At 43.4% G+C, this 24,866-nt stretch overlaps 1 protein-coding gene across 1 annotated transcript; it reads left to right on the forward strand.

Annotated features, from left to right (window-relative positions):
* Positions 1 to 1,672: 1,672 nt before the first annotated feature.
* RBM11 (RNA binding motif protein 11) lies at positions 1,673 to 15,086 on the forward strand. Its single transcript, XM_016192711.2, has 5 exons — positions 1,673 to 1,798; positions 10,220 to 10,382; positions 11,906 to 11,978; positions 14,270 to 14,366; positions 14,740 to 15,086. Exons 1-5 carry the CDS (start codon positions 1,703 to 1,705, stop codon positions 15,028 to 15,030), a joined length of 720 nt encoding a protein of 239 aa, XP_016048197.1. The 5' UTR covers positions 1,673 to 1,702; the 3' UTR covers positions 15,031 to 15,086.
* The last annotated feature ends 9,780 nt before the right edge of the window (positions 15,087 to 24,866 follow it).

Consider the following 24,866-nt stretch of genomic DNA (forward strand, 5'->3'; position numbering starts at 1 on the left):
GACTGGGAGTCCTGCGGGTCCGGGGGTTCAGGGGTCCGGGTGTCCTGGGGTCCGGGGTCCCGGGATCCGGGGGTCCGGGGGTCCGGAGGTCCGGGGGTCCGGGGGTCCGGGGGTCCAGGTGTCCTGGGGTCCGGGGGTCCAGGTGTCCTGGGGTCCGGGGTCCGGGGGTCCGGGGGTCCTGGGGTCCGGGGGTCCTGGGGTCCGGGGGTCCGGGGGTCCTGGGGTCCGGGGGTCCGGGGGTCCTGGGGTCCTGGGGTCTGGGGGTCCGGGGGTCCGGGTGTCCTGGGGTCGGGGGTCCGGGGGTCCGGGTGTCCTGGGGTCCGGGGGTCCGGGGGTCCGGGGGTCCGGGGGTCCTGGGGTCCGGGGGTCCGGGGATCCTGGGGTCCGGGGGTCCGGGGGTCCTGGGGTCTGGGGGTCCTGGGGTCCGGGGGTCCGGGGGTCCTGGGGTCCTGGGGTCCGGGGGTCCAGGTGTCCTGGGGAACGGGGTCCGGGGTTCCGGGGGTCCTGGGGTCCGGGGGTCCGGGGGTCCAGGTGTCCTGGGGTCCTGGGGTCCTGGGGTCCTGGGGTCCGGGGGTCCAGGTGTCCTGGGGTCCGGGGTCCTGGGGTCCGGGGGTCCTGGGGTCCGGGGTTCCGGGGGTCCAGGGGTTCGGGGGTCCGGGGGTCCGGGGGTCCTGGGTTCCGGGGGTCCGGGGGTCCGGGGTTCCGGGGGTCCTGGGGTCCGGGGGTCCGGATGTCCGGGGGTCCAGGTGTCCGGGGGTCCGGGGTTCCGGGGGTCCTGGGGTCCGGGGGTCCAGGTGTCCTGGGGTCCGGGGGTCCTGGGGTCCTGGGGTCCTGGGGTCCGGGGGTCCAGGTGTCCTGGGGTCCGGGGTCCTGGGGTCCTGGGGTCCTGGGGTCCGGGGGTCCTGGGGTCCGGGGTCCGGGGGTCCTGGGGTCCTGGGGTCCGGGGGTCCAGGTGTCCTGGGGTCCTGGGGTCCGGGGGTCCTGGGGTCCTGGGGTCCTGGGGTCCGGGGGTCCGGGGGTCCGGGTGTCCTGGGGTCCGGGGTCCGGGGGTCCGGGGGTCCGGGGGTCCGGGGGTCCTGGGGTCCGGGGGTCCGGGGGTCCTGGGGTCCGGGGTCCGGGGGTCCTGGGGTCCTGGGGTCCTGGGGTCCGGGGGTCCAGGTGTCCTGGGGTCCGGGGGTCCTGGGGTCCTGGGGTCCGGGGGTCCGGGGGTCCGGGGGTCCGGGGGTCCGGGGGTCCGGGGGTCCAGGTGTCCTGGGGTCCTGGGGTCCTGGGGTCCTGGGGTCCGGGGGTCCGGGGGTCCAGGGGTCCGGGGGTCCGTGGGTCCAGGTGTCCTGGGGTCCGGGGGTCCGGGGGTCCGGGGGTCCTGGGGTCCGGGGGTCCTGGGGTCCGGGGGTCCGGGGTCCTGGGGTCCGGGGGTCCGGTGGTCCTGGGGCCCGGGCGTCCGGGGGTCCGGGGGCCTGGGGTCCGTGGGTCCGGGGGTCCGGGGGTCCTGGGGTCCGGGGGTCCGGGGTCCGGGGGTCCTGCGGTCCGGGGGTCCGGGGGTCCGGGGGTCCGGGGGCCCGGGGGTCCCGGCAGACCCGCACTGGCCCCGCCCCTGGCGCCGAGTCCCGGCCCCGGTCCCGCCCCGCAGCCCTGCCGCCCCGCAGCGCCGGGAAGAAGCAGCGGCCCCGGCACCTCCTCCGCGGCGGCTGCGGTCAGAGGCATGTTCCCCACTCGGGAAGAGGCCGAGCGGACGGTGTTCGTGGGGAACCTGGAGGCCCGGGTGCGGGAAGAGATTCTTTACGAGCTATTCCTGCAGGTACCGCTGGCCCGGAGGGTGGGCGAGGGAGGCGGCTGGTGGAGGGGCGGGGTGGCCGGAGCCACCTGTCACCCAGCACCCTCTGCCCCATCTGTGCCCTGGCGGTGGGGTGGTCCTTTCTCCACCCCCCATCCCCACCCCCAGGGGCACTCACCTCCAGGTGGGCATCCGAGGAAGGAAGTGACTTCATGGTGGCCCTCCCCCACTGCAGAGCCAGGGGAGCCGGTGCCTGGCTCCACCTCCATTCCCATCCCCAGAAAGGGCTTCTTCAGAGGCCAGGCTGCCGGGAGGGACCTGGGTCTGTCTGCCTGGGCCAAACAGAAAGCCGCCCCGTCATGGCCTCCTCGGGCCATGGACACCTGCACATCTTACATACAGCCCGAGGAACTGAAGGCACCCGTGTAAATGTTTCTGTTTACAACCTTCCCCACCCCACCCCCTTGTGCTTTTTCTGTTTATTATTTTTTATTTATTTATGTACTCTGGCATAATAAATGAGATCTGTGCTGATTTGGACAGCCAAAATCTTGACTATAATTCGTTGGCTCCCTGAGGAATCCATTATTACCTGTAAACTCGCATCTTCTGGAAACTTTTTTCCCTTTTTTGAGTCTCAGTTACCTCCAAGATTAAGCTTCCTGTCTCTTGTGATCATACGCCTGCTGTATACACACCTGCTTCTCAGTCACTGGGTCCATATAGCTATTCCGCCCTTCGTCAGGATGCTCATAGCAAGTGTTACTAACATGCTGGACACACACATTGAATAGGCTTTTTTTTTTCTTTTTTCTTTATTATTATTTTTCCCCTTTATTGGGGGATTAATGTTGTCCATTCGACAGTAAACACAATAGTTTGTGATGCATACCATTTCTCAGTTTTCTTTTCTAAAAGGGGTGGGAATGACACTCTCTACACTATGATGCACTTACCAGGGTTAAATACATATATATACAGATCCAGATCCAAGAGTTAAATCTGTGGCTATTCCTGCAGAATATTTGGCACCACTGTTACTTTCCGTAATAGTGAATACCAATATCAGTACAAGTGTAAAAACAAAAACTTCTCCTGAAGTCTAACTAGACTGTCTGTAATCTAGTTAGACTGTCTGTAGTCTAGTCTATCTGACTGTAGTAGTCAACAAGTATTTACTTTAGGACAGGAGTTCTGATCCAAACCCATCACGAGGGGGCAGTCTTATCTCCATTAGGGATAAGATAGGAAACTTTTATTTATTTTTTATTGTTATTGATCTATTTATAGAATAAAAAAAAATCAACAAGACCATAGGTTAAGAAGGGTACAACTCCACACAGTTCCCACCACCAGGACTCCATATCCCATCCCCTCCCAAAATAGCTTTTCTATTCTTTATCCCTCTGGGAGCATGGACCCAGGGTCATTGTGGGATGCAGAAGGTGAAAGGTCTGGCTTCTGTAGTTGCTTCTCCACTGAAAGTGGGCGTTGGCAGGTCGATCCATCCTCCCAGCCCAAGACAGAACTTTTAAAGGATTCAACATGGAAGTGTTCGATAATTCATTTACACAAAAATTTTGCATTGGTTGACAGGAGTTTTCAAACCGAATGCTGTTATCTGGGATCTTCTCCATTGCCCTCACCTTCTCCTTCTCCTCTTTCTGTTTACATATTTGTTTGTTTGTTTATTTTTGCATATCAGCAGATATGGTCTCCCTGTGCCTCTCCTAACCGTCCACCAGAGAGAACCAGGCTTGCAGCTCTTTTATAATCACTTACTTGCGGAGGATCAGTGAGTGGGTGTTCTTTCCTAGTCTTTTCTAGTCACCAGCAGGGAGCTGGTGCAGGCTGTCAGGCTGCTCTCTGTAGGAATCAGAAGTCTGCATGACATGCAGCTTAGAGATACCTAGGCGTGGGCCTGCTTTATCTCACTCAATCTCCCTGTCCCTTCCATGGCTCTCCGTCACTCAAGCCGACTATGATACAGTTTTACCACCAGAGGAAAATTCACACTGAAATAGTACCTGCATATGATTTGATTAGCAGCACAGGGATATAGGTTGAGTCCAGATGTCTCAGATTTGCTCTCATGAAACACTCAGTATTAGACTGTACTCAAAAATATGTGCTCAGAAGTCTATCTACCACGTCTACAAGGTGCTAGTATGTTCTGCTAACGTAGCAGGTCTTTGCTTTTGATTAGTATCTCTCTCTGTCTCTCTCTCTCTCTCTCTCTCTCTCCCTTTCACTATTCCCCTCCCTCTCTCCCTCTCCTCCTCCATTTCTTCCTCCTCCTCCTCCTCCTCCTCCCTCTCTTTTCTCTCTTCTCTTCTTCTCCCCTACTAGTGTAGGGAACTAGTATATCACAATACTCCCCTCAACTGGGTCACTGCTCTGAGTGACCCACATATTTTCAATATCTGGGTTATGACCATGTAAATGTGCATTGCAATCTATCAGGATTATTCCCTTATCCATGGAGAACACACACACACACACACACACTATCATAGTGAGGGCAGGTTCCGAGTGAGACAGTAGCAAGCCCATTATTGATTATGAGCATCAGAGCCGAAGTTGAGCTGGGGGTGGGCTTTATTTGGCTTCTCAGAGTCTCTACATTTGACTCTAAAGCAGCGCTCTGCTAATTGTATATACACATAGTCTGACAGAATTCCTTCCACTCGTTCCCTTCTTAAAACATTTATTAAAAAAAAAAAAAAACTATTGATTTGAAAATGTGTATTCTTACCCTTCTAACTATCTGTGATAAAGCTTATGTCTTACTTGTTATATTTTGCATCCAATCCCATATAAAACTTACCACTCCAAATTTGTTGGTAGTTGCCATCTCCCCCTGGCTTCTTCTTATCCATATGCCTATATAGGGATTTACTGATCCAAAGGTTTGGTCTATTTACATAAATCACTTTTACATAAAGCACTCCCTCCAGGGCATTGGTGGTTCAGTGATAGGATTCTCGCCTGTTCCGCCCCCTCCTTGTCACACTCTGATTTTCACCAGTCACTTTTCTCTCCACCCTCTCTATATCACATCCTGTTTCCACCCTACTTGGAGAGTATAAAAACAGCTGCTCTTCTGATTAAAGACACTTGGAAATTGCTTTCCGGCTCCGAGAGTTCCAGAGTGTATCTCCTGCGGAAGTTGGTGCAGCACGCGTTCCTGATCCCTCTCCCACACAGCAGCCTAGATCAGCTCCAGTTGAGTTCTCTCCAACCCAGAGAGCACTAGCTCGGGAAGAAGTACCCTCAGGCTATCCCGGCATCCAAATTAAAAATAGGAAGACAGAAAAATATATCTAGGCTTTCCCCCCTGAAGACTTTATTGATTCTAAGCTTCTAAATAGCAGTGGGAGGTGGAGGCGGTGGGGGGAGTAGTGAGCAGAGGCTGAAAGCCCTGTGTGCCTGTTCCTTATTTCTCCTTACTTGGGACTCACCTGTGTCAGATTCAGGGGTTGATAACACCACACACAGCATATATTCTAATTTGTGCCTAAACAAAATGTTCGTCTCTTTTAACTGATCAGATAATCAAGAGTATGTTTTTTTTTTTAAAACTTTCGTTTAGTTCTTATGTATTCTGAGAGATCTTGCTACAGTAAACAAGGCAGTACTGTCATTAAAAAGACACAAACTTAGAAGCCTTGCAGACTCTGCAGCACTGTTTATGTGTTGGGCTGTTGCTTTTAAAGATTATACTGATGTGTTTATTGTTACAAGCAAGTCTTTATGCCGAATTTTGTCTTTAGAAATACTTTTGTAGGAGCTGGGCAGTGGCACTGGTCAGGTGTCCATGTTACAATGTGCAAGGATCCAGGGTCAAGCCCCTGATCCCCACCTGCAGGAAGGAAATTTCACACGTGGTGAGGTCTCTTTGTCTCTTTATCTCTATCCCTCCCCATTCTGTCTTGATTTCTTTCCGTCTCTATCATTGAATAATAAATAAAAACAGCAAAGATTTTTAAGACTTCTTTCTTCTTTCAAGATATGCTTTTATATATCTTTGAATTTGTAGAATTCACAACATATAAAGTCTATTCAGTTCTTTTGTGATTTTTCCATATGTAATGTCAGAATGGGAAAGTGCCCATTAAATTTGGCTTTACCATTGTGGATATTTTATTTATTTTTAGTTTCTTTCAAATTTCCAGTTATTTTTTGATGTGAAATAGTGAGATTAATCGTTAGACTTTCGACTAAGAAACACTAGGATAGATATTTCAAAAGTGAAGAGAATGAATTTGGTTTCAGATAGATTCAGTTTGAAGTATAATCATAAAGAAATCTCCTGGAGACAATCTCCATGAAGGAAGAGTGAGTGAGAAAAATAGATTTGTTGATAAGGTGGTTCTGAAAGCCAGACAGAAGGACAAGCTAGCTAGGAAAAAGCAAAGCTTAAGAGAGATACAGCGTCATACTAAAGATGATTCAGATTTTTTCAGATTAAAGTATGTTCTTTTTTAACATTTTTTAAAAAATTATCTTTAATTATTGGATAGAGAGAGCCAGAAATCGGGAGGAAAGGGGGAGATAGAGAGGGAGAGAGACAGAAAATACCTGAAGCATTACTTCACCATTCGTGAAGATTTCCCCCTGCAGGTGGGGACCAGGGGCTCGAACCCATATCCTTTTGCACTATAACATGTGTGCTCAACTAGGTGTACCACCACCCAGTCCCTTAAAGTATGTTCTTAATATGTATTTTCCAACTCTAAGAAAAAAGTAACCAATCATTAAATTACATTTAAATTGTAGAAATTATTTGCTACTAAGTCTGTGTGTGTGTGTGTGTGTGTGTGTGTGTGTATGCCCCCAGCGTTATCCCTGGGGCTTGGTGTCTGCAAGCCATTTTTTTTTTCTTTTCCCTTGTTGTTGCTGTTATTGTTGTTGTTGTTGCTGCTGCTGTTGTTGGATAGAGCAAAGGGAAATTGAGACAAGAGGGGAAGACAGAGAGAGAGTAAGATAAACCCCTGCAGATCTGTTCCACTACTTGCAAAATGACCCCCTGAAGATGGGAAGCCCTGTGTTGGAACCAGGATCTTTGACCCAGCTATTAAGTCTTACTTGTGCTGGCTCTCCGAATTAGTGTGAAGATATAACTCTTTTCTTCCTTGTAATTAGCACTCTCTATAATATCTGACTCTGCTTTTTTAACTCCCTGTTGCTAAATACAATCTTTAGAGTGGGTACAATTGGAATGGTTTTTTTATCCAATTTTTATTATTACATTTTAATTATGCATTCTGGAAAAACATTCTACAGTTATAAAATATAAAACCATTCTAATTTTTCTCTCTTAAGTAATGTACCTACCTAAGAATTTCAAACGTGGGGACCAGGCGGTGGCACAGTGGGTTAAGTGCACGTGGCACGAAGCACAAGCACTGGCATAAGAATCAGGGTTTGAGCCCCCGGTTCCTCTCCTGCAGGGAGGGGGGGTCATTTCACAAGCGGTGAAGCAGGTCTGCAGGTGTCTTTCACTCCTGCTTCCTGTCCCCCCCTCTCAATTTCTCTCCATCCTATCCAACAGCAACAACAGCAATAATAACAACAATAAGGGCAACAAAGGGGAAAGAATAGCCTCCAGGAGCAGTGGATTTGTAGTGTAGGCACCAAGCCCCAGCAATAACCCTGGAGGCAAAAAAATAAAATAAAATAATAAAATTTCAAACATACCAGCAAAAGAAACCACTACCCAAACCAAGAGACCCCTCACAGAATGGGAGAAGATCTTTACATGCCATACATCAGACAAGAGGCTAATAGCCAGAATATATAAAGAGCTTGCCAAACTCAACAACAAGAAAACAAATAACCCCATCCAAAAATGGGGGGAGGACATGGACAGAATATTCACCACAGAAGAGATCCAAAAGGTCAAGAAACACATGAAAAAATGCTCCAAGTCTCTGATTGTCAGAGAAATGCAAATCAAGACAACAATGAGATACCACTTCACTCCTGTGAGAATGTCATACATCAGAAAAGGTAACAGCAGCAAATGCTGGAGAGGGTGTGGGGTCAAAGGAACCCTCCTGCACTACTGGTGGGAATGTCAATTGGTCCAACCATGTTGTTTTCGCCGGGCTATGTTGTTTTCGCCGGGCTGGCTTCATGGGCGGGTAACAGACGACCAGGGACTCATGGCTGGGTTGTACGCAGTATCTCTTTATTCATGCAGGACGCAGCACAATCTAAGCCGAGCTAAGCTAAACTAAAGTACCCTAAAACTCACAATGCTGTCTTTATATATACTTGCCAAGTAGGGTGGAAACAGGATGTGACATAGGGTGGAGAGAAAAGTGACTGGTGAAAATCAGAGTGTGACAGGGAGGGGGCGGAGCAGGTGAGAATGCTATCACTGAACCACCAATGCCCTGGAGGGAGGGTGGTGCTTGTTAACAGTGGTTATGTAAATAGAATGCAGTGGTTATGTAAATAGAATAGTGTTAAGCAGGGGGGATTTAAACCAAATGAAACAGAAGGGGTCTCATGCATACCAACACAACCCCTGTGGAGAACAGTCTGGCGAACTCTCAGAAGGCTAGAAATGGACCTATCCTAAGATCCTGTAATTCCTCTCCTGGGGATAGATCCTAAGGAACCCAACACACCCATCCAAAAAGATCTGTGTGCACATATGTTCTTGGCAGCACAATTTGTAATAGCCAAATCCTGGAAGCAACCCAGGTGTCCAACAACAGATGAGTGGCTGAGCAAGTTGTGGTATATCTACACAATGGAATACGATTCAGCTATTAAAAACGGTGACTTCACCGTTTTCAGCCGATCTTGGATGGACCTTGAAAAAATCATGTTGAGTGAAATAAGTCAGAAACAGAAGGATGAATATGGGATGATCTCACTCTCAGGTAGAAGTTGAAAAACAAGATCAGAAGAGAAAACACAAGTAGAACCTGAACTGGAGTTGGTGTATTGCACCAAAGTAAAAGACTCTGGGGTGGGTGGCGGGGAGAATACAGGTCCAAGAAAGATGACAGAGGACCTAGTGGGGGTTGTATTGTTATGTGGAAAACTGAGAAATGTACAAACTATTGTATTTACTATCGAATGTAAAACATTAATTCCCCAATAAATAAATTTTTAAAAAATTTCAAACATGCTACATAAAATATTTTCCCATTACGAATGATTCACAAATGAGATTTATATGTTAAAATACATGATCATTTACTTTATCTTATAAAAGTTTTTAATCTGTTTACAGAAAAATTAGACTATAGTTGAACATTGCCAATATTTTTATAACAGTACTGTATGTTTCATTTCAGTTGATTCCATCTAATAATGTTATATAATGTTAACTTGTATGGAAATAAAGTAACATTTTAATATTCGACTGAAAAAGATCTCTAAATTGTTTTTTAAAGTCAATCAGATTAGCTGTTCTTTTTCAAGATTTGGGAGTATTACTTGAAATGTCTGGTTTTAAATGTTGTGGGTATCTCCTTAATGAACTGGAAGATATAAAAAACTAGGATAATATGTGATTTTTAGTGTTAGTAAAGTGTATTATCACTAGAGTTATATGAAAATTTTTTCACTAGCACCTTCTTTTTAGTCTGAAGTTGAATCTCCTGGAGGAGAGCACACTTTAAAGCATATATGCCTTATCAGGAGCAAGGGCCTAGGTTTGCCAGGCTGGCTTCGCGAGCGGGAGACAGACGACCAGGGACTCATGGCTGAGCTGTACGCAGTATCTCTTTATTCATGAGGAACACAATGCAATCTAAGCCATCCTAAACACAAATCCTGTCCATATATATATATATACTGGCCAAGTAGGGTGGAAACAGGATGTGACATAGAGAGGGTGGAGAGAAAAGTGACTGGTGCAAATCAGGGTGTGACAAGGAGAGGGGGCGGAGCAGGTGAGAATTCTACCACTGAACCACCAATGCCCTGGAGGGAGGGTGGTGCTTAGTTAACAGTGGTTTATGTAAATAGACCGCAGCTTTGAGTGGGATCAAACCAATGCCCTGCAGGCATGCTGGTGCTTAGTTAACAGTGGTTATGTAAATAGAATACAGTGTTAAGCAGGGGGGATTAAACCAAATGAAACAGAAGGGGGTTTTAGAAGCAGAATTAGAAGCATACCAACATAGGTTCAAATCCCTGTACCACCACAGCTTCAGGGAAAGTTCTACAGACGATGGGGTGGGTTGTGATCCCTCGCCTTTTGCTTTTTAAATCTCTTTATGTAAAATTAAAAGAATGAAAAAGTTGGCCCAAGAATTATGGAATTGCTCAAATGTGAGGGCCCCAATACCATTCCTCCCTCACCACCACCAAAAAGAAAGAGAAAAAAAAGAAGAAAAGAAAGCTAAATATACTTAACGGATCTGTGTGTAAAGAAATACTTTGATTTATGAGAAAATAATTCTTTTAAGTTTCTTCCAGGCTGGACCATTAACCAAAGTGACCATATGCAAAGACAGAGATGGGAATCCCAAGACTTTTGGATTTGTCTGTTTTAAACACCCAGAATCCGTGGCTTACGCCATAGCTTTGCTGAATGGAATCCGTTTATATGGAAAGCCAATTAATGTGCAGTATCGATTTGGTAGGTCCTGTCACTTACATATCTTCCAAATGTACTTTAATATCTGTGCTATTCTCAGCGATGTAAACACTATGTTTTCTATGTAACAAAAGACCAAAAGTTGTCTGTGTGGTCTCTGGTAAACGTTTAGGGCACATCTGCACACGTGAAACACATCATATTCCATGAAGGGTGGATAGCATCTCCTCTACATCAACATTTTTGATGTTCCATCTTAGTGTCAGTTAGCAAGTAGGTATGGCAGTGGCCACTGGATGTGACAAATTAAGCACATCTAAGTGAACTGTGGAAGCCTAGCGTATAGCTTTTGTACTGCAAGGCTGCATGTGCTATCAAATAATGTTTGGAAGGTAGGACAGTTGACTTAGTCCTCTTCCTGGAGAAACCATGTTAACATACTGCCCTGGGTCCAAGTGTCTGTAAGAGCTTTGGCCAGCTGCACAGTAAGCTTGAAGAGTGATGGAGGAAAGCTTCCTGACATGGATGGCCTTCAATGCCTTCTCCTGCCTACACGCCTAGTACTTTGTCACCTTTGATCAAGTGCCCAGAGAACGTTGCACTTTCTTACTCTAGCCCTTTCACGTCTTCAAGGGCTGGTAAAGGTAGTACTTAAACGTCGGGAGCACCATTGGCAGTGGTTGTGTTGCTTCCAGGATTGCTGATTACTTACCCCATGATTGCATGCTTTGTCTTCTTCTTTTTTTTTATCCTCTTGTTGTATTGAACATAAGAATTACAAGCAATTCCTTGTTGCAAAGGAAACATGCTTCCGTTTGTGTTTTTCTCCCTTCTTTCCTTCCTTCCTTCCTTCCCTCCTTCCTTCCTTCCTTCCTTTTGCATTGTCTTTGCAAAGAAAATTGACAGGGCCATGTTCCAAAGTGCTAGCTAGCTGACTTATACAGGCTGTTAGAATAGACTAGAACATTATGTCTGACATACCCCTATCAGTGACCCATCATCTTATGTTAGCTTTCATTGACTTTCGTGAGTCACGTTTAGAGAATTCATGCATAATATATCAGAGACAAATAACACTATTTCTCACATTTTGTTTATAGGTGTGTATAAAAATCAAGAAGATAATTTTTTTTGTGTCAGTATAATGAATCCACAGGGTCATTGTTCTGGAAAAGCTTGATCAGTCATGTGTAGCAATGTAAACAATGTCACATTACATGTATTATACTTTTATCTATATAGCATAAGTATTACTTGAGGGATTAAAAGTTTGTATGTAGCTTTTAAATGTGGAATTTTGATGTGTAGTTTTAGGTTTATTATAACTACAAAGATTACATCATGAAGTAAATTATTGTTTCATTTATTTTTTATTTATTTTTTTATTTTTGAGAGAGACGCAAAGAGAGAGCTATACACAGAGAGAAACCCCAGTGCACTGTTCAGCTCTGGTTTATGGTGGTGTGGGGGATTGAACCTGGAATTTAGGAGGCTCAGGCATAAGAGTCTGTTCGCATAACCATTATGCTATCTCTCCCACCCTTATTGTTCCCTTTCCTTAATAGGAAGTTCTCGATCTTCTGAACCTGCTAGCCAAAGTTTTGAGAATTGTGTAAAGATCAATTCATACAGCTACAGGTAATTTGACTGTTTTTTCATAAAGGCAAGTCAAGCAAGTAAGTTTTCATGTTCAGACGAGTTTTAATATATTGTGGACAACTGTAAAACGTTACTTCCACACATAGGATAAAATTAGCAAGTTCAACTAAAAATACTTAGTAATTCTATGAGTTTTCAGCAGTGTGAGATCAACTTCTATTTGTAGACTTTATATAATCTGTTGTGTGTTTTTCTTGGGTATTCAGGTATTTGTGCATCCAAGGCCTCAGAGAGGTACTATTATCTGTATTTCAGATATAATTCAGTGAAGAATGTAACTGATTTCCAAAGTGACAAAGATTAAACTGTTATAACATAAAGTTTGAAAAAGCGTTCTGATGTCAAGCCATTCTACTATTTATTTTTTCTGTATTTTAGCACCTCTCTATGGAAATTTTCAATATATTCTAAAATTTAGTGATGATCACAGATACACAAATTCTCAACAAAATACTAGTAAACTCAAACAACAATACATTAAAAAAAAAAATCACAGGCCATGAGCAAGTGAGAATTATCTTAGGGATGCAAGGATAAGCCAATCATTGTGATATCCAATTATAATAAAAAGGACAAAAATATCATTTTCAAAAAAAACACCATTTTTTTCTCAATGAGCACAGATGCTTCATGAGCCATGAAGCTGGTCTGTAAGTGTCTCATTCTCTCTGTCTCCCCTCCCCTCTCAATTTCTCTCTGTCCTATCCTATAAAATAATAATAAAATAGGGGGTCGAGCAGTAGCGCAGTGGGTTAAGCGCGTGTGGCGTGAAGCGCAAGGCCAGCGTAAGAATTCTGGTTCGAGCCCCGGCTCCACACCTGCAGGGGAGTCACTTCACAGGTGGAGTCACTTCACTTCGCAGGTCTGCAGGTGTCTATCTTTCTCTCCCCCTCTCTGTTTTCCCCTCCTCTCTCCATTTCTCTCTGTCCTATCCAACAATGACGACATCAAGAACTACAACAATAAAACAACAAGGGCAACACAAGGGAATAAATAAATAAAATAAATAAATAAATAATAAAGACCTCATCATACTTATAGCATGTTTCTTTATCATCATATGCTAATACACACATGTTCTGGTTGCTATAAATCCCGACTTGTAACAAAACTGTTGTATTGTGTTCTCTTTCACCGAAAATTTTTTTCTCCTCCACAGTGTTACTTCCCGTTTATGTTTTAGCTTTATTGTTATAGGGAAGCTATTCTCTTGAATGTTATCAGGATCCTTCTGATCTGTAATTCAGTGGCTTCAAGCCTCTCCCGTTTACTTGTCTCTGACAGTTGGCGCCTCTCTAATCCCTTCCTTAGTGAGATTTGCTCTTCTGCTGGTGGCTATGTCACTATACTTAGAATTCACATCACTATCTGCTTGACTGCTTCCTGATGCTCTCCGGTCCTCATTTATGCCTCTGCCTGCCTGTACTGATTTCGTTCTCCAAGACAGCTCCCTACCCAAAAGACTAAGACTATTCATATTAAAACTATTAATCTACTAAGATTGTGGAGCAAGTAGTCTAGTGATAACTGGCAATAGATTCTGGCCAGTATTTTTAAAACTGGAAATGGAAGCAAATGGCACACTTAAAAGTTTAAAACAACACTGTTTTCGTTTGTTTTGTTGGCATAGCTGGGACTTCACCAAGACAACACAGCTGTTAAATTAGGGCTCTCTACTATCTTAATTAATGTGTGAGGGAAAATCAGTAAATACATGTTCTGAAAGTATATTTCATTTAGGAAAGAGAATGATAACAAGGAAGGTACTTTCAAAAATAAATTGGAGGGAACGTCTAGCTTTATTCTGCTATTTTTTTAATTTATAAAATGAAAATATTGACAAGACCATAGGATAAGAGGGGCACATATCCCACCACCAGAGCTCTGTACTCTCTCCTCTCCCTTGAAGGCTTTCCTAGTCTTTGTCCCTCTGGGAGTATTTATTCTGCTTTTAATATGCATAAAAGAATGAATTTTCTTTGCTCTCTTCATAGCTTAACGTTTTTGTCAAATGTGTGTGTGTGTGTTTTTTTTACAGTTTTTCTATCAGAAAGGCAAGTGTGACTCAAAATGTTGAGAGGCGTATAGTGAATCCTAAGATGCATTTCACTAAATTGTCAGCATATCTAATTGTTTTTTAATGAAAGTTAACTAGCACTCATGGAACTCACTTCCATAAGATCTTTGAATTATGAAAAGTTGTCTTTTCTTGTTGAAGACACCACGAACAGGGATGTGAACTTCATTCCACTTCTTCTATATCCCCGCAGCAACGAAGATGTCACAGGCAGATCCTCATTCCCTGCACAGTTCTTTCCAGTGAACAACGCAGCTTTACCTCAAGATTATTTTTCTTTTCAGAAGATGGTAAGTATCTCGGTTTCATGTTGGAATGACAATATTTTGACTATTTGGGGGATAAATGTTCATATTATCTGATTGTGTCTTACTCTTAAATGTTTATTGTGACAACTAAAAAAATAAAAATAAAACTACACATAAAACTTGTATTACTTCTGGAAGACAAATAGCCTTGATCTACATTGTAGAAAACTGTATTACCTTGAATCTTAACATTAACCATTAAAAAAAAAAAATACTACAATAAAGACTCCCCTACTGTCTAGCTACTGACACCTTTGTTTGGTTTCCTCAGACTTGTTTGTATAAGGCATGCAAACCGTTGGCTTGTTTTTAACTTTTGACTTTGTCTTGATAGATAAATGTCTTTCTTTCACAGCCACTGCACACCTATACCCCAGGGCTGCAACATCCTTACTGTGAGATGCCAGTACCACTTCCTAATAGCACATCTTTGTCATCTTTGTCTTTCTCCCTGAATTATGAGCTAGAGGTTGGACCCAGTTCTTACGAATGGACTTACCCACAACCAAGTGACTCTGGCTTGTATCAGTTGAATGAACGAAAGAGGCAGAGGCAAACCAGTGATAGTGATACCAGTGCAGAAAATAACAAAGGAAATGAATATAGCCAGAAGTTCCAAAAATCTAAGAAGAAGAAGAGATATTAATTTTACATGAGAATGAAATTTATTGACATTTATTTTAAATGGACATATCTGTAGTCTGCCAAATGATGAGTTTCATGCCTTGTCTTCTTTGAGATACATAATGACATTTAATTTACTATTTGGTTTTTGCCAAAATGGCAAAAAAAATTAGCTTTAAAAATAATGTAATATATTACTGTATGTATTTGGAATGCTGTGTTGACCTGTCGTCAACAATGAATATGCTTCAGATTATTATATTTTAGTACTGAAGGTTAAACTGTGCTATCAATCAAAAGGTTGTGAGTATTTACAGAAAAGGCTCCAGATTCTCCTACATCACTGCCTCAGCGAGATTAACTAATTTTCAGCCATACTTAAGCTGAAGTTAGAAACATGGTGAGTAGTTTTCTGGAGGAAACAAATGCCAGAACTCAAGAGCTGCACATCGTTCCCAATGAAGACAGGACAAAGGACTTTACTTTCTTTGTTGATAACGGTTTACATCTGTATGTACTGCTTTCAAGCGTTATTCTTCTGCAGGCTTATTTCATAAGATAAAGATATGTGTCAGTAATATGAAAGGACAGATGACTACCATCTGTCTAGTTTGGTTTTTTTTTTTCATCATTCTCCTCTGTATGACTGTGCAAATAGTTAATATCTGTTACTGAGGTCAGACTTACTAGTTGTATGTATTAAATTACATGGCAGTTGATTTTGATTATCCCTTTTGCAGACTAGTTTCCAGAGGGTATATTTGGTGTATACAAATGTTTTTAGTGAAATAAAAAGTAGAATATCTCATGAATGGATGATATTTAATATTGTCAAATGTTTTCAATGCCTGCTTCATTTATTTCTACAAGATTTATGTACTATATGTAAAATTAATGTGTTTTTTTTTTTTTTTCCAGAGCACTGATCAGCTCTGACTTGTGGTGTGGGGGATTGAACCTGGGACTTTGAAGCCTCAGGCAGGAGAGTCTCTGCATAACTAACCATTATGCCATTGACCCCCTAAAATTAATGGTTTATCTGGGCATTTTTCTAACTTTGTAGCTCATTATAAACAAGAAAAACAAAAACATGTATTTACTAAAGCTAATTAAAAGAACAATGCTATATCACTGGCGATAAGTCCTATACGCTAGGAAAACTCATGCTCAGACTTCCTTTTCTCGTAGCTTCATAACCCTTGATAGTTCTTTCATATTAAAATAGAATATTTTTTCAAATGCGAATTACCTTTGATTATAAATATGCAGAACTCACTAGATATTTAACATACAGTTTAATCTAATTCTTTCTTGTCAGAGAAGAAAAACTACATTCTGTTTAATGTAGCTTGATCCAGAGCTGTGGAGACAGTGTGATATTTAAGCCTGAGCTTCTGAAAGCCTCATTTCAAACCCCAACACAACATGCCAGAGGTGAGTAATGCTCTGGCCTCTTTCTCTCAGCACCTCTCACTCATAAAGATAAAACAAATATTTTACATACTAATAATATAGCTTGACCTGCCATATATATGATATAGCTTGATTCCTGGATATTCAAACTAACTTACAGATTAACTTTTAAGATTTTATGGAATAAGAGGAGGAGAGGTGCAAACATTTTTCTATGATATGGTGTGCCTGGGACTGAACCTGGGGCTTCAGATATCTAAGCGCTAAGCTCTCTCTATCCACCGAGTCATTTCCCACTGATGGTACTTTTTAAATTTAGGATCATGACAGAGGGAAGATATGTTTCTATTTGTAACTAGAAAATTATATATATGTAGACACATTAACACCACCTCAGCCTTTGCTCCAATCCTTGCCTTATGTTATTTCTTCATGATTGGGAATACCAGGAATGTAGACATAAGACATGATGCTTAGCAAGCAAGACTAGAATACTTAAAATAAATCATGTTTGAAATATTACTAAATGAATTAAAATCCTAAAACTGTGGTCAAGTGATAGCATATCTGGTGGAGAATGTGCCTTACTGTATGTAAGGTTCAGGCTCAAGAGTGTCAGCCCCAGGAGTTGGGCGGTAGCACAGCAGGTTAAGCACACATGGTGCAAAGCGCAAGGACCGGTGTATGGATCCCGGTTCAAGCCCCCGGCTCCCCACCTGCAGGGGAGTCGCTTCATAAGCGGTGAAGCAGGTCTGCAGGTGTCTGTCTTTCTCCTCCCTCTCTGTCTTCCCCACTTCTCTCCATTTCTCTCTGTCCTATTCAACAATGATGACAACAAGAATAACTACAACAATAAAACAACAAGGGCAACAATAGGGAATAAATAAATAAATAAGAGTGTCAGCACCATATGGGAGCCCCATAGTATGGGGGGGGAACTCCATGTCTCTCCCTCTTTTTGTCTCTATCTTTCCTCTCTCTTTAAAGTGAAAAGAATATAAGCATCACCCTGAGAATGAAGAATGGTGGGGGTCACGTGTGAGAACCCTGAGCCATACACAGAAATAAAAAATAGACATTTCCTTTTTACATCTTACAAGAAATTGGTACAGTTTTTTTTCTTCAGGACTTGCTACTTTAGCAAGTCAACTAATTTGAACTAACCAGAAGACAAGTTTTCCATTCTGGTGTCTTAGTTTTATTGTTGGAAAATGCACAATACAGGAGTCAGGCAGTAGCACAGCAGGCGCAAGGACCAGCGTAAGGATCCCGGTTCGAGCCCCCGGCTCCCCACCTGCAGGGGAGTCACTTCACAGGCGGTGAAGCAGGTCTGCAGGTGTCATAAAAAAGAATAAAATGTCCAATATCTCTTTAAGTGTTATTATCATTCTACATGATTTTAGTTATCATTTTTCCCAATAATCACTTTGCATTAAAAATTATTTAAATTACTTAACTTAGAGGGTTTAACTTTCTAATTTTAACTAATCTCTGAACCTGTGTTTAAGTATGCATGAATACATTTCTACCTCTAGTGCTATAAGCTTGGAAATTAAAAAGCAAAATCTATTTATTACATATACTAATTTATTTTAATGAGTTTCTATAATGCCTCAAGAAGTGGCAAAGCAATGCGAGGAAAGTATTAAAGTTGGTTGAAAAAAAATAAAAAAAAAAAAATCCTGAAATCTTGGCTGAATTGAAGCTTTCTAAGTAATGGTTTGAAATACCTAGCTTTTTGGTATATCATTTTTGAAATATTAGTATTGAACTTGATCATTGTAAGATAAGCAATAGCTAAATTAATATGACAGGGTTATAATGAAATTCTGAGGTCATGTTGTTTTGGCTACCTACTAGCATTTTTTTTTTTAATTTTATACTGGTGATTCATGAGTGCTTTAAAAGACTTTAAGATTACAGAAGTGTAGTTTCACACACTGCACCCACCACCAAAGTTTTCTCACCCCCTTTCCTTACCTGCTGAGAGTTTAATGAAAGGGAAAGAATTAAGAGTGATTATATGTTCTTTAAAATGTAGTCAAAGCATTAAAACTTTGTGCATTTCTGCCCCTTTTCCATTGTATCAAAACTCTGCAGATTTCCTAAGGAAGCAAAAGCAAACTAACTAAAACCCCACACTGGACAATGTCTGTAGTTTAGGCTCTGTGACAAATTTCCCTGATGCTGGCAACAGTTATTATATTCCTTTAGCTTTGATGAATCCAGAATCTGTAATTACCATTGTATTAGTAACTTTTTTCTTTTAATTATTCTTTAATTATCATCATTTATTTATTGGATAGACAGCCATAAATTGAGAGGGAAGGAGGTTTTAGAGAGGGAGAGAGACAGAGAGACACCTTCAGCCCTACTTCACCACTCATGAAGCTTTTCCCTACAGGTGGGGACCAGGGTCCTTGCCTCAACCAGGTGTGCCACCACCCGGGTCCCAGTATACCATCATATACTCATAAGAATCCCATCACATGGGCCTAGACCTCAAATAAATCAGTCTCTCCATTGTTACTGGTCATCTCTATCAGGAACAAACAAACAGACCCTTTTGTGGGCCCTCCCATAGGACCTTGCTCGAAACTTGGATCAACAACGGTAGAGAATGTTCCATCCTCCGAAGGGAGGCTGGACAACATACTCTATGCTACACCTGAGGAAGATGGGTCCTGATATTGGGGCAGCTTGGAATGTTCCCACTCATGACCACAGAGTGTGAGCTCAGATCTACAGGGATACAGAGGTCACATAGGCTCCTAAGCTGAATATATTAAAATCTATTAGTGATTTAAAAGATTGTAAGACAATCTGGCAGTCATCTTTTTTCCATTGTTTCTACTATTGTGGTTGTTGGATAGGACAGAAAGAAATTGAGAGAGGAAGGGAAGACAGAGGGGGAGGGAAGAAAGAGAGCCACCTGAAGCCCTGATTTATTTGTGAAGCTTTCTGCTGGTGCTCACGTGGGTGGCCTTGCAACCAAGGTAGCCGCTGGCTTCCCTGTTGCTGATTCAAGGGATCACACAAAACAGAAAGGAACAGCCAGGGGAAATTCAGGTATGAACATCCAATTTATTCAGAAAAAGACAGGGCTTATATAGCAGAGTGGAACAAAGAACATTTTTCAATATGTCAGTAATCATAGGTTTCCAAAAGGTCAGTACCCCTATGGTGGGAGAGTCAGGAATGATAAGAGTTGATGGGATAGCAAAAGGTCAGGATGGTTAGTTACCATGAGGCAAAAGATGTTAATTAACTAAAGGTATTAAGAAAACCATGGTGGTTAAACCAGCAGAGTGAGATAAGGCAGAGAAGAACAGAATATTGATGTAAAACGTAGTGATCAAAGAAAGAGGAAATAAGGTGTGGGGGTCTTGCTGTTAAGTTACTGACAAAGCAGAGTGATGGAGTATAGTTTGTATGTGATCAAAGATGGTGAACTTTAAGTGAACTTTCAAGCAGGCCACCATTTGGTTTGTAGCAGGGGAAGGAGTTAAGTGTTAGAGGTCGCAAGCCTTTGTGAAGCCTGGGAGACTGGCAAGGGGGAACTGAGTCAGGAAAGCTTTTCCCTCTAAGCTCTAGCCCTGAAAGGGAGAGACTGACAGGTGGGGTGTCTTTTCAGACCTCCATCTCAAGGATGGGAAGTTCCCCTATGCTCTACCATGCTTTCCCATAATCCCACAGCTTTCTCTTTGTAGGTGAGGACCAGGAGCTTGAACCTGGGTCCTTGCATACTGTAATATGTGCACTTAACCAAGTACTCTACTACTTGGTCCTTTTCACATTGAATTAACATAACAAATTTCCACCTAAAAGTTTTACTGGTGAGGAATAAGAGACTATGAAAAAATGATAAATATTAAGAATACTATAGGAGATACCTTTAAGGACAGAAGAGTAGACTAATGTTGGTATGTTTCATATTGGTTTGGTCTCCTTCCCCCCACCTCTGAGAGAATTGGTTTGGCCCTTGCTAGTTTCGTGCCTCACTTTCTCCCCACCCCCTATGCTACATAGTTCAGGAGTTCTTGGCGCGGCGGGGAGAGGAGAAGGATGGAGGACAGATCTGTGTGGTGATTAGTTTGGGTTAGTTTATGAATTGTTGTTCGTGAATAAAGAAATACAGCTTCACTGCCCAGCCGTGTGCCCTCGAGTCGTTGTCTGCCGCTGCGAAACTAGCCCGGCCTGCTGGAGCCCCGAACATTAACAACAGACTAAGATAAACTCACTGCTTAGAAATTCCAATAGATTGAATAGAGTTAAGAGTGACATATAAAAAATTAAGCCATGGGAGCCAGGCAGTAGCATAACAGGTTAAGCACACCTGGCACAAAGCACAGGGTAAGGATCCCGGTTCGAGCCCTTGGCTCCCCACCTGCATAGGGGCTGCTTCACAAGCACTGAAGCAGGTCTGTAGGTGTCTATCTTTCTCTCCCTCTCTGTGTCTTCCCCTCCACTCTCCATTTCTCTCTGTCCTATACAACAACAATAACTACAATAAAACAATAATAATAATAACTACAACAATGTTAAACAACAAGGGTAACAAAAGGGGAAAAAATAGCCTCCAAGAGCAGTGGATTCACGGTGGAGGCACCAAACCCCAGCAATAACCCTGGAGGCAAAAAAATAAAATAAAATATTAAGCCTTTGTGAGGATGGTAAGTTTTACAAATATCCATCTAGAAATCCAATTCCTGGGGCAGAGCATACACATTACACTGAATGAGGAATCTTTCTCAACAGAAAATCAAAAATAAAATGCTTTTTGAACGTAAACCTTGTTCACAAGTCACAGAACGAAGATGGAAGGACACATCTGAGCCAGTTTCATAAGTGGCTCCTGACAGTTTATATAAGCCCCTACTTCCCACCTACAAGTGGAAAGCTTCGTGAGCAGTGGAGCAGTGCTGTAGGTGCCTGTCTCTCCCCCCTTTCAATTCCACTGTCTCCAAAATAAATAAAAAATAATAAAAGTCCAATTCCCTGTCCTCTTTGATTTTTAAATTTAATAGTGCGACTTGGGGTGTGGCTACATATTAATCGGTCCTGCTAGTTAGTGTGGTGTATGGGAAACTGATCTACAGAAGAAAATAGGAAAGGTTTTAAAGTCCATAATCCCCTGACAGCTGATAACACCAGGAAGAATGTAAGTGTTCAGCTGTGACTCAGGACTCCAATCTGACGATCTGTCACCTCCGTCCTGGCACAGACCCAGTCACGCACATTTCTCAAAAGAAAATTAGAAAGAATGTGCCTTCTGGACCTAAATCAAGTTCATGGGTCACAAAATGAAGGTGGAAGGACAAATCTGATCCAGTTTTATAAGTGACTCCTGACAGTTTGTCCAAGACAGTGGCAATCCAGTGAGATAAGCTCCAACATCAACCTTAGAGCATCAAGGCCATGGTTTTGCTCCGTTGTTTGCTCCATGCTCATAATAAAAGGTGCTTTTAGTCAGCACAATACAAAACAGGACTTGAAAAGATGACAAGCAGACACAATGGCTATCCCTGGGAAGGGTGACTCTAAGCCAAGGATCAGAATACCTAAAAAAAACTAGAACTAACCAAAAACCCTCCTCCCATAAATGAAAATTAATACCATTCATTCTAGAAGACTCAAAAGTTTCTAACCGCTCTTGCTTGACTGAACATGGAGCAGAGATTCAAGAGTATAAATGCTTACCTTCTCTTCTTTCTTCTTCTTCTAGCGTTTGCCCTTCTTCCGTAGCCAGTCAACAGCGTCAGGTTGAGCCTGATGTAAAGTTTCGAGACCTCCTTTGAATCTGGAGAGGTGGCAGTTGTTGACTATGGGGTCATAGTCTGTCTGGAGCTGCAGGGGCAGTTCGGGTCGTCTCTGGCTCCCCAGCGATGGGACATAGCGGCGCACCGGCCATGGCCTGTTCGATAGCGATTGAGGAGGGCCCGATCATAACGTGCCAGGTCAAAGCCGGGTTGACGCTTGCAGGGGTCTGTGATGAGGTGTTTGTTCTTGACCTCGGCTGACTGCCAACTCTGTTTCCAAGAGACTGGAACAGAGAAGTTCAGTGTAGGCGTAGGGGACCAGATTGGGTAACGAGACATCAAGCGTTGGACAGGGTGGGCGAAGATCTCCGTGTATATTGGCAGGTCCGGTCGAGCGTAGACGCAGGAAATGAACTTAGATGATGCCGCATCCCGACGAATATCTGGCGGGGTGATGTTGCTAAGAACTGGCAGCCATGGAACCGGGGTGGAACGGATGGTTCCAGAAATGATCCTCATGGAGGAATATAATTTGGAATCGACCAAGTGGACATGGGGGCTACGGAACCATCCTGGGGCACAGTATTCTGCAGTGGAATAGCATAATGCCAGAGAGGATGATCGCAGTGTGGAAGCACTCGCGCCCCATGAGGAGCTGGCCAGTCTTGCAATGATGTGATTCCTCGCGCCCACCTTTGCTGCAGTTTTTATGAGATGTTCGTGAAATGACAGGGTGCGGTCGAGAGTAACGCCAAGATAGACTGGCTGGGCTTCATGCCGGATTCTCGTATCGCCCAGCTGCACATTAAGCTCACGCAAGGCCGAGGCATGGTGTAGATGGAAAACAGATGATACCGTTTTTGCAGTGCTAGGGATTAGTCGCCATTTTTTACAGTAATCAGATATCAGAGACATGTCTTTCGTGAGTGTTTCCTCGAGGATGTCAAACTTGGATGCCTGGGTTGCACAGCAGATGTCATCGGCGTAGATGAACTTCCTTGAAGAAGTTTCTGGGAGGTCATTGATCTAAATATTAAATAGCGTAGGAGCCAGAACAGAGCCATGGGGGAGGCCACTTGAGACAAGTCTCCATCTTCTAGACTTGTCACCCTTCTCTGATTTGATCAAAAGTCTCAAAATCTCAACTGCAGACTCCGTGGTTGTGTGTGGAAAGTGCTGATCATTCTGTCTTCATCAACAACACTGTGGGTGAGAAAAATTCCCTCTCATAATGTCTGTGCAAATGTTGTGGGACCTGTTAATTAATTAGCTATAGACAGATTAACAAGATGTACTAGCCGGAGTTGTCTAGAGAAATAGAATCTGTAGGGTTTATTAGTTTGTTTACTGATTATAAGGAATTGAGGGGCCTGGTTGAGCACACATGTTAAAATGCTCAAGGATGGGAGTCGGGCTGTAGTGCAGCGGGTTAAGCGCAGGTGGCGCAAAGCACAAGGACCGGCATAAGGATCCCGGTTCGAACCCCGGCTCCCCACCTGTAGGGGAGTTGCTTCACAGGCGGTGAAGCAGGTCTGCAGGTGTCTGTCTTTCTCTCCTCCTCTCTGTCTTCCCCTCCTCTCTCTATTTCTCTCTGTCCTATCCAACAACGACAACAACAATAATAACTACAACAATAAAACAACAAGGGCAACAAAAGGGAATAAATAAAATAAATATTAAAAAAAATAAATAAAATGCTCAAGGTTTGAGCCCCCAGCCTCCACATCAATGGGTAAGGCTTCACAGTGCTGCAGGTCTCTCTGTCTCTTTCCCATTCTATCATCCCCCCTTCCCTCTGGATTTCTGGCTGTCTCTACAATAAATAAATAGAGATAATGTCAAAAATCAAAAAAGAAATCAGTACAAAACTGTCAAGGCTGACAGGGATAAAAATCTGTATATATATATATATATATATATACACGAGTACAGAAGACATCATTTTAGTCCAGCAGTCAAAACCAGAGAGGCAGTGGAAAGTTAATAGCATACTATCAGTTTGGAAGTCAGAGAAAGAAATACAGTCTATCAGTTTGAAAGCATCCAGAAAGAAGGACTGTTCTCTTGCTCAGAGAAAATCCAGTCTTTTGTCTTCTTTTTATGTGGTAGCATTTTTTTAATTTATTTATTTTCCCTTTTGTTGCCCTTGTTGTTTATTGTTGTTGTTATTATTGCTGTCATTGTTGTTGGATAGGACAGAGAGAAATGGAGAGAGGAGGGGAAAACAAACAGGGGGAGAGAAAGACAGACATCTGCAGACCTGCTTCACGGCCTGTGAAGCGACTCCCCTGAGGTGGGGAGCCGGGGGCTCAAACGTGGATGCTTATGCTGGTCCTTGCACTTTGTGCCACATGCGCTGAACTCGCTGAGCCACCGCTGGACTCCCTATAGCAATTTTATATGAAAATCTTTGTTCACTGGTTTTTTTTTTATTATTATTATTTCACTTTACTGGGGAGGGAGTTAGCTGCTAAAAGTAAGGAAGTCATATTGTTTGCCTCATCTTGGTCAGAACATGAAGGAATGAAATTAAGTGAAATAAGCCAAAAAGATAAAGACAAATACTGGATGATGTAAGAAACAAGGAGTGGGAAAACACAAAGTAGAATTTGGACTGGAGTTGGTGTATGGCACCAAAGTCAAAGACTCTGGAGGTGGTGGGGTGAGGCGGGGGGGGGGGGGGGGC

This window comes from Erinaceus europaeus, chromosome 14, assembly GCF_950295315.1.
Source record: "Erinaceus europaeus chromosome 14, mEriEur2.1, whole genome shotgun sequence".
Lineage (NCBI taxonomy): Eukaryota > Metazoa > Chordata > Mammalia > Eulipotyphla > Erinaceidae > Erinaceus > Erinaceus europaeus.

What these genes read in the sequence shown, in the direction of transcription:
- RBM11 (XM_016192711.2), top strand. Translation starts at nt 1,703, where the DNA reads ATGTTCCCCACTCGGGAAGAGGCCGAGCGGACGGTGTTCGTGGGGAAC. An exon ending in TAATGTGCAGTATCGATTTG is followed by an intron (nt 10,383 to 11,905) that starts GTAGGTCCTGTC and finishes TTTCCTTAATAG; the next exon opens with GAAGTTCTCGATCTTCTGAA. An exon ending in ATCAATTCATACAGCTACAG is followed by an intron (nt 11,979 to 14,269) that starts GTAATTTGACTG and finishes ATATCCCCGCAG; the next exon opens with CAACGAAGATGTCACAGGCA.